A 10765-nucleotide genomic window follows, 5' to 3' on the forward strand; every position below is an offset into this window, starting at 1 on the left:
ACCAGTCCTCCATCACTTCACCTAAGAAAATATGCCAATTCTTTCCATACTTTTAGCCTAGAGGAGATAGTGCAGTATATCTTAAACTTCTGGCGGTCACAGATTTCTGTTAGAGACTTATGCGAAGGACCCTCTTCTCAAAATAAATTCATATGTTCACACATATATTGCTCAATTTCATGGTGTGCATGGACACATGAAACTGATTTTCCTTCTCTCTAGCTCTCTTTGAGGGTGAAATTACAAAGGTGATTGTATAAGTTGTGGGATAGCTGAAGCTAACACATTTGAAATGTGCCCTCAGCTCTTATCTTTGAGGTCCCCCTGGAAATTATATATGTAAGGCAATGAGCAGCAAGGTAAGGTAATTCTTTATTATAAACTGAAGATATAGCTATAGCTGCAACATCATGATGTGGAAGTCATAAAGTAGGGCTTGATTATTTGGAGGATTTTATTTATTAATTTTCTCCTGTGAAATGAAGACACAAATGACCTTACATCAAACCAGACTGGAAGTGCTTTTTATACTTTACTCTAAGAAAGTCCATACCTGAGTCTGGCATATTAACCATGTTAGAAAACTAAATGTCGCATCCATCCGTGTCAGAGGAAATAAGCAAAATGTTATGATAGTAGGTAATATACTAGTATATTACATACTTATTGTGTGCTCTACAGATTTTACATAGATTCATATATAGTTGACCCTTGAACAACATGAGTTTAAACTGTATGGATCAACTTTTATGTAGATTTTTTTTCAATAAATGTATTGTAAAACTTTTTGGAGATTTGTGACAATTTAAAGAACATTTTAGCTTTGGTGAACATTATAGCCTAGAAATATGTTTTAAAATAAGAAAGAATGAGGTATGTCATGAATGCATAAAATATGTGTACATGATTTCTCTTCTATGATTTTCTTAATAGCAGTATCTTTTCTCTAACTTTATTGTACGAATATAGTATATGATACGTATAACATACAAAATATGTGTTGATTGATTGTGTGATCAACAAAGCTCTGGTGAACAGGCTCTGGTTTTAAAAAAAATTGCTATTTTTAACTACTAGGCTGTTAGTAGTTAAATTTTGAGGGACTCAAAAGTTAAAAGCAGATTTTCAACTGTGCAGAGGATCTATGTCCCTAACCCTCGAGTTGTTCAAGAGTCAACTGTACTTACTCTTCACTGAATTAAATTTTATTGGTGCTGAAATCTGGTACACAAATAAGTTAAATAGCTCACTTACACAGTTAAGTGATGGTGGAACCGGGATCCCAGCTCAGGAAATTAAATCCTTCAGCCTTGTTTCAACAATTTTACTGCTCCTCCTCTATGAAAAGAAATCAAATGGAAATAAAAAGAGAGAGCTTTAGGCCTAGTCATTTTGTAAAAATAGATCACTGCAGGGAAATATAGCCTGGGCACTTAGGGATTTATGAGGCTTCCAAGAGATAGCCCATAGCCCCAAGAATAGGCTGCAGGTCTCTGTCATTGTCAAAACTGACTTGAAATCCTTAAGAATGAGTCAGGAGATTAAACTTTATTTTTGCTTGTTCTTAGCTGAGAACCTAACATTGAGTCATAGCAGTGGTCTCTGCCCACATGGCTGACAACTCCTGATAATTAGGCTATAAACCTTGTCCATCTGCTAACCTCTTCTCCAATGGCTACTGACCCTTCTCTTTACCTAAAATGGACTTTCTGCTGAAGATATTGCTTCCTCTGTAAACGTCTCATTTAGCAGCCTCCCACTCTATCCTGCCTTTTCTGGACTAATTTTCCTTCTTGGTGCTTATCAATTCAGAAATCACTTATCAATTCATTTAACAAATATGCATTGCCAGAAAGTTCCACAAGCATTGTATACCTTAATTCTGTAACATCCTATGCAATGTCTGTCATTTTTTTCCATCTTGGAAATGCAGATACAGAAGAACATCAAATGTGATTCACTGTTTTCAGTTGCCCTAGCACGTAATAAGATTACTCCTGGGATTCGAACCACGTGTCTCTTATTCTGAATACTTTATAATAAATCAGATTGCTTTCCAAAATGTAGGTAATTGTTTCTTCTAGAAAGAGGTAGCCAGCATTTGCATCTCCAACAGAGACATTCTGCTGGGCCTGTTCTCTGTGGAATTCATGCACAGTGAAACCTTAGAGATATACACCATTTCTTTCCAAGAGTCAGTGCCAGACTAGAGCCAGACCTCCTTGGTTATACTATTAGCTATGTGAACTTGGCAATGTTATTTATAAAGTCTCTGAACTATAGCTTTCTTATCTATTAAATATTGATGATACTGTATACATACTTTATAAGGTTATTTTTTTTTATTAAATTTGTCAATACATCAAAATCATTTAACCTGGCTTTGCACATAGTACAAGCAATGTTACTGTTTGTTATTATTATCATTATTATTAGCAATTGTTAGAAATTCTACCCTGGATCCCTTTCTGGTGACCTCATTTGGTAGGAAAACTGGGCTGCCTGTGTTTGCTATTCTCCTTCTTCCCTTCCCTCCTTAGCTTATACCATTATTTCTTCACTTACACCCAACCATGATCTTAACTTGCCTTCTAAACAACAGACAACTCTAGTCATATAGAAAGAAAATAAAATAAAAACTCAGCTTAGATTTAAACACACACACACACACTCCTCTAAGTAAATATTATTAGCATCTTTGGACTATTTTATTTCCAAGTTTTTCTTCAAATTTGTTTCAAATTATTTCCTATGCTTTATGAGAAGAGGTTTGAAGTTCTCCTAAATGTTATAGTTAGAAAAATAGATGTATGTGACCAAGAGAGAGTTTTCTGACACTTCACTCTTTTGCACACTTATCCAGATAAATTTGGCTATTTTTAAAAAAATGTATGCTATTACTTTTATAAAAGGAATCTCTGACCTTAGCAAGGGCAAATAATTTCTCTCGAGTTATAGGGCAGGGGGGAATAGATATTAATTACTAGTAGGTGAATTCTACCCCCTCCATTTGTGTAGTCTAAGATCATATGGAATATTTTGACTTATTTATCCTCATGATATGAAAGTTGAGACCAGCGATCATAATGCTGCTAAGTCTTCTCTAAAGACAATATTATCAGTTATTTCGATGACATGAATATAAGACTTCCTGACCCCCGCTTCCTCATCCTCACCATCTTGGTTGTCTTTCTCTATAAGATAGAAAAGTTGTGGGAGGAAGAAATTATTCCCTCCCTTTCTAAGTTCTTTCAGCTGGTCTAATAATTAAATAGACATGAGACATATTAAAGGGACAAATAACAAAATTTAACTGCATCTGTATATGCAAGAACCCTACTCATATAAGAGAGTCAGAGAGCCCACATACATGAGGTTTCAAGACAGAAAGCTACAATGAGGTGTATATGACATTCTGAGCCAAGGAATAAGGCAAGAAGGGCAATTCACAGAACAATAATAAGAGCAGCTTTTCAGTAATTAGAAGCTTGCCCTGCCCTATAGCTGTCATATAAGGTTATCTCTGATAATAACTCATATAATGGACAAGGACCCGATTTAAATTTTTTAAGGGAGAGATAAAATTATTTGTTGCCTTCAGCTCAAAATAATCCCCAAGCCAAAGTAATATATACTGGGGAGGCCTGTTCTGAACCACTTCACTAGGAATCCATGAACAATCCATATCAGGGAGACAAATTACAGTTTATATAGGAAAGTAGGAATAGCTGTCCAGTAATGAAACAGATACCCTCACTGTTGGCAATGGTGCTCCCATCCCAAGATATACTAACCAATATTATGAGATGGAGATGTTTTTTACTTTAGAATCACCAAAAAGTATACTTTAAAGGAGACTTCTGCTCCAGATAAGAGGATGACTTTTGAGAATTGTAAGATCTCTTCCATCTCAGAGATTCTGATCATTGTAAACTATTTGGTTTCACAAGACCTCTCAAAAGGTCTGGAGTTCTTTTTAAAAAAAAATTTATTGACTTCAGAGAGGAAAGGAAAAGGAGACAGAGAAATAGAAACATCAATGATGAGAAGGAATCATTGACCTGCTACCTTTTACTTGCCTCCTACTGGGGATTGAGCCTTCAATCTGGGCATGTTCCCTGACTGGGAGTTAAACCAGAACCTCCTGGTTCATAGGTCGACTCTCAACCACTGAGCCACACTGGCTGGACAAGGCCTGGAATTCTTGAGGGCCTACAGCACCAGATTAAAAAGATAAAGGCATTTAAAAAAAGAATACATAAAGTTCCTATTTATGCTTCAAACTGTGGCCAACTAGAAACCAGTGTCATGCTTCTTGAATAGAAGAATGTGTATCTGTACCTACACCCCCTCTTCCAGACTGAGCCCAAGTATTCTCATCTCCAGAATCATTCACAAGGCCCACCCTACTTCTCCCCACCCTCATATAAGCCCAGAAGTATGGAGGAATAGGAACTTGAAAAGTAAATCTATTATAAATCTGTGACCCTCCTAATTATTGCATCTCTCCTCAGTTCCTGCTTCAGATCCACATTTCCAATTGGATACTATGTGGTTGGAAGATATCACGGTGATCCTGTGTGTTCTGACTGTCTTCATCACCATGATCATTTCCTTTATTTACTTTAGATTCAGAGGTAAATGGGATGGGAAGGGAGGTAACTCAGAAGGTACCATTCACCTGAATGACCTGCAGATGTCCCAAGAGGTGACCTTTCCAGTCCTTGTGCCTTAATAGCTGGAGGAAGAAAAAAAAATCTATGCCCTATGTAAGGGTTTCCTGATTGTAGACTTCTGGAGGCTCCTGGAGTTTCTGCTGGTGTTAGTGCCTCAGATTTCAATGCCAGTCTCAGTCTGACATCATGATGTGACAACTCTCTTAGTAAACTTTGAAGGCCCCACTATTTTATCCAAAAACACCCACTAAAGCTTTCTGTATCCTGAGCTCTTCATAAACCAGAGGTGCTTTCTTCCATTTGGATCTCAAAGACAGAATTGAAAACTTAATATTATAGTTTCTCTTTCAGAAACTTTTAAGTGTCCACAGAAGCTGGACCAGAAACATTTCTGAACATATGTTCACAGAGGGCACATAACTTTGAAACATCCCTAACTAATGCTTAAAGATAAAAGTCCTGGCTTTATTGTGCTCATATAGACTTCTTATGAAAATGAAGGAAATGTGGAATTAGTCACCAGGAAAGAAAAATGTAATATTTGATACTTGTGTTCCACCAGTGAAATCTACAATCTTAAGAAGCTTCATCTAAAAAGGTAGGCAAGGCTATGCAAATATATATTTTTGATTACCAGCAGATTCCCCCCTCCAATATATAGAATGCAGATCCATGGTGGTTATTATGAACAATACAGAATGTTGATGGTTTTAAAACTTGAGGTTTATTTTTTAAAATATGTTTTTATTGATTTTATAGAGGAAGGGAGAGGGAGAGAGAGATAGAAACATCAATGATGAGAGAGAATCATTGATCGGCTGCCTCCTGCACACACTCCCACTGGGGATCGAGCCCACAACCCAGGCATGTGCTCTGACCAGGAATTGAACCATGACCTTTTTGTTCATAGGTCCAGGCTCAACCACTGAGCATTGCTGGCTGGGCAAAACTTGAGGTTTTTAAACGACAACATCACCTACCTATACACTGCTGTTAAAGTACCTCATACTAACCAATTGTACCACCAGAGATCTCCTCCTACAGGCCCTCCTAATTCTGGTCTAAGTTAAAATTTCTGTTATAAATTTTGACCTTATAATTTATTTTTACTTAAGCAAAAAAGGCTCATACCCTAGCCTAGAACCACAAAGAATGGATACTTCTTTTTTCATCTTTGCATCTATTGATTCTTTCCTTTCCCTGTGGAGAGTTGCCAGATGTTGAGGTGGTCAATTAGATTGACAAGCCAAACTAAAAGAATAGTCAAAACTTTATCCACCTGTTATGGTATAAGAAGCCAAAAAAGAAAGTAGTGCTGGCTCCTCACTCTTCCATTTGCCCCATGGACCAGCACTAGACCAGGATCAGGTGGCATGCAGTACTGGTGGGAAAGTTGTGTCTCATTACAAAGGAGCACTGAACGAAAGGCTTTGCAGTTTTTATGGAGTTGGAGTGGCAGGGGGTGGGGGTGGGGGGTGGTAGGAAGAGAAAAGAGAGGCAGAAAGGACTGGGAATGGAAAATACTGAGTCAGAATGAAGAATGTCGTAGTCAAGACAACCCCTCCCCCCAATAAAAAGGTTTCAGTAAGGGTGACTGGAAAGCATCTCAGCTGAGGCCCCCAATAAGGTCTCCAAAAGGTCTCCTGGGCTAGGAGTACAGATTAGCATGCCCCCTCAGGGTGAGGGACTGAGTCCTTGACTGCAGCTCCTTCCAGAAACTGCCAGGCATTGACTGTGCACCAAGCCCTATGTGGAGAGGACAGCCTTCCCACACAACGCCTGCTAGGCAAGGCCTTTGCAATTTCCTGTGGTCAGGCACAAGGGATCACACAGTCAGACTCCTCATTACTTCTGTAATATTGAGACACAGTCTGTTAGTTGAGATTAAACCAATGCTAGGGGCAAGTGTGTGCTTCCAACAATACAGGTTTATGCTTCTCATTCCTAGTTTCTGCCACCAAGAGCAACTGCCCAATTATTATCCCTGCATCCATAGGCATGGATTAATGATGGGGAAGGTATTAAGGAGCCTGTAGCCAATTTCTTTCACTGAGTCCGGTTTACTTATTAACCCAGTGGGATTAAAAGCAGGGTTAGAGGCAAGGAGAAGTTTTACTGTCTCTCACAGTGGAGAAGAGTCTTGCTAAGAAACAATCCTATTTTAGGTTAATGGGGCTGTAAGTGCATTTCTTCTTCTTCTTCTTTTTTTTTTTTCAAGAACCCTCGACACATAGGGATTTTTCCACAGAACTCAGAGATATGGATTTTTTTAAAATATATGTGATTGATTTTTCACAGAGAGGAAGGGAGAGAGATAGAGAGCTAGAAACATCGATGAGAGAGAAACATCTATCAGCTGCCTCCTGCAGCTCTCCCACTGGGGATACGCCTGCAACCAAGGTACATGCCCTTGACCGGCATCGAACCTGGGACCCTTCAGTCCGCAGGCCGACGCTCTATCCACCGAGCCAAACCGGTTTCGGCCAGAGATATGGATTTTATCACATTTATTATGAAGGCCTCATAATCCTTTTTTCTTTTTTCTTCTTTGTGGAGGGTGTTTTTTGTTGATCCTCACCTGAGGATATTTTCCATTGACTTTTAGAGAGAGTGGAAGGGAGAGGGAGACAAAGAGAAACATTTATATGAGGGAGACATACCAATTGGTTGCCTCTAACACGTGCCCCCAACCAGGGCGGGGGATTGAGCCTGCAACTGAGGTATATGCCCTTGACTGGAGTTGAACCCGGGACCCTTCAGTCCGAGGGCCAATGCTCTCTTCACTGAGCCAAACCAGCTAGGGCTGTAAGTGCATTTCTTGATGCTGTACCTCAGTATCCTATGAGACCGATGGAAAAGTTGCTTTACCAACTCAAGGATTTTATCAAGTGCCCAGAATTCTAAAAAAAAAATAAAATAAAATAAGATCAAGACAATACATTAATTGATTTGGATTAGAGATTATATAATGCAGTGAACTGAAAAGACTCAATTTATTCTATTTATCATAATTTATACTCTATTAATATGTCTCTTATTGCTAATATTATAGAGTTTGATAGCAGAAATCTCATGATAGCCTAGCCAAATTGAAAATGGTCAAACTTGAAATTGAAGTGCTCTAAACTAGTGGCTAGATTTTTAAATTAAAGTAAAAATCAACCACTTCTCATAATTAAGTCAATTTTATTTTACAGACAAAAAGTCTATAAAATATATTTTCTACAATTTTTTAAATATTTCCTTTAATTCTACCAAGTTTGTGTTAGGTTATTATGATTATTCCTATTCCTTTTTTAGAAGCTATTTTCTTTGCCCATTTATTGAATGGTCTGAGCTTTTCTCCTACATTTAAAGTTGATTATTCAAATTCCGTATCTCTTATGTTTTACAAATTTCCAAGTTCCAGCAGAATAAGAGGATGCATAAGAATATTTAGAAAGATTTAAAAAGCAAATCCACAGACTCACTGCAACTTCTCATGTGTCTTGTGATATACACATCAGTTTTAATGTGCAATAGCCTTTTCAAAGCAAATATTGATTTACTAGTATCTGAGTTTGAGGGTATAGAGAAAGAGAGAGAGAGGAGAGGAGGGGAGGGGAGGGGAGAGGAGGGGATGGGAGGGGAGAAGAGAGGGAGAATCCTTAATTAAATTTCACTAAGTTATCCTTTTACATTTACTTCAGTTGCAAAGAGAGAGCATGCAAATTAAATCAATCTCCTTTCTAGATGCCTTTATTCTTTGTAGACTCCCACCCCCTAGAAATTTCCCTCTCATTGATTTAAGCTAGAGAATTCAAGTTCATGACTTCTTAATAAGTTATTTCTCTTTGGTTTTCCCAAGATGTCCTTGACATCTCAAACGAGGTACACATGTTCTCAAACATGTTTTCATTGAACTATTTGTCTTTAGTAAGATGTGAATTTATAATTCCTTGACAGGTGTCCTAGAAGAAGAAAGTAAACGAGCATCAACCAACTCATCTGGAACTCTGGATAAAGGTATACAGAGGAAGAGGAGGCCTTTATGGCAACTTTGCAAACTCAGAGACCTAAAATAACCACGAAGGATGATCTGAAATTAAAACTTTTAAACTAAAAGCAGTTTATGGTGGGTAGTCATATCCTAGCTAGAAATCTTGTCTGACAAAGATCAATTTTCACCTTAATTAAGCCTGCTTATTGTCTTTTTGCATCTATGATAACATACTTTTGGATATGAAAATAACTTCCTTTTTCTGTACCCCTCACGTTCAGGCATCACTCTGTAGAGACCACAAATCCCTTCACGGTTATTGAGTTAATTGTTGACTGTTAACTATCCTGTACCCACCTACGTAAAAGAAGTTGTATCTTTCATTTTACTGTTTATCCAATCCCAGAGGTTTCCCACTTTTCTTTCTCCTGCTTTCAAATCTATCACCAGTGGATTTTATGTGACCCACTTATATCTTCTCTTTTTATTGTAATGTATTAAAAAGTGAAAAACTGCCATTCTCTGGAGCATTTTCTCAATCCTTTGAGATTTTGCTTCCCAGAAATTGTCGATAGTTTGGCTTACAAAAATTCTCTATAGGCTTGAATGTTTCTTACGTTGACAGTGGCCCTACAATTTTATATATAACCAAATAATTGCCAGGTGGAGGGCAAAAAATATATATTCAAATTTGCATTTCATTTGTAGCTTTTGTACAAACTATGAATTAATGCAAAAAAGATGAAAATGTAATCAGAGGATAACAAATTAAGGGAATAACTGGAATAAAACCAATAATCTGCATGGTAAAATGGAAGTAACTCTGTAATGAGAAATAAATCTACATCAATAATTAAATGTCATGTCAAGCAGTAAACAATGAAAAGAAAACTACTCTCAAATCTATACTTACACGAGACTTAACTAAAGCATAATAACAGAGAAAAGTGGAAAATACAAGGATACAAAGAGCAAAAACCATACAACTTCTACCAAAAATATATTTGAAAAGATATGTTAATATTGGGGGAAAGTATAATTAAAAAGAAATTAGCAGGGATAAAAAGGTCACTCAAAAAATGAAGATAAAAACCATATACTAAAACTTTCTAAATATTATTGTACAGTACATATACACTAATAATGCACCCTTAAATTTATAGAGAAAACACTTAAAGAAATGAAAGTAAAATTCTATAAACATTGAATAAGATTTTAATATGCTTCTGGACACCAAATATTGGCAGATCAAACAATAGTACCTGCTTCATAGGTTCCTAATGATGATTACCTAATTTAATATTTGTGTAGCTCTTTTCTCAGGATATGGAGCTACAGAAATTTTGTTTATAAAATAAAATAATATGTGAAAAGATTTTTAAAAATTATCATTCAGGGTAATGAAATCCAATGTAATGACACTTCATCTTACCACTGTCAGACTAGTAAACATTTAAAGGAATTAAATTTTGATGATTATTTGTGGAAATTGGAAATCATACATTCCTGCGTTGAAAATAAATTAGTAAAAACCGCTGAGATAATTGTCAACAATTAACAAAAATTATAACATAAAAAATGAATTAAATGTGTATATTTCCATTTGTTGTGGTTCTGAATTAAATTAGAAAGAGCAAGAGCAAGACAGAAAATTATATCCTTGTAATTAGCTAGTCTACACTAATAAAAGAGAAACACGGTAATTGGCGTACGACCACTGCCCTTCCCATTGGCTAATCCCCTGTCACTCACAGAGTAGGGCTGAGATATGCAAATTAACTGGCAGCCAAGATGGCAGCGGGCAGCCAGGCAGCTTATGCGAACAGGGAGGCTTGCTTGCTTCAGTGATGGAGGACTCCAACGTTTCCTGCCTGACTTGCCTGCCTCTCAGCTGCAACTCTAAGCAACTATGTTGCGAATAAAGAAGCTAAAAATACCCCAGAAACCTGCTTTACTCAGTGGAGCTTCAGCCAGCCGGACTGTAACATGGTATCAAATACAGAAGGTAAACAAAGGCCAGAAACCTGTTTTCAGCAGCCGAGTCCTCAGAGCTAAAGCTGACCCAGAATAAAAAAGAAAAAAAAAGAAAAAAAGGAGCGGTTGGGAGCTT

At 37.2% G+C, this 10765-nt stretch overlaps 1 protein-coding gene across 1 annotated transcript in view; it reads left to right on the forward strand.

Moving 5' to 3' along the window:
* LOC107182699 (selection and upkeep of intraepithelial T-cells protein 2-like) overlaps nt 1-9121 on the forward strand; it is a 10361-nt gene extending 1240 nt beyond the window's left edge. The window contains exons 3-4 of the mRNA XM_015562227.1: nt 4515-4637; nt 8622-9121. Coding sequence (XP_015417713.1) covers nt 4515-4637; nt 8622-8740 — 242 coding nt within the window. The 3' untranslated portion in view covers nt 8741-9121. The remainder of the gene's footprint in view (nt 1-4514; nt 4638-8621) is intronic.
* Nucleotides 9122-10765: the final 1644 nt, after the last annotated feature.

This window comes from Myotis davidii, unplaced genomic scaffold (assembly GCF_000327345.1).
Source record: "Myotis davidii unplaced genomic scaffold, ASM32734v1 scaffold371, whole genome shotgun sequence".
In the NCBI taxonomy this organism is placed as follows: Eukaryota; Metazoa; Chordata; class Mammalia; order Chiroptera; family Vespertilionidae; genus Myotis; species Myotis davidii.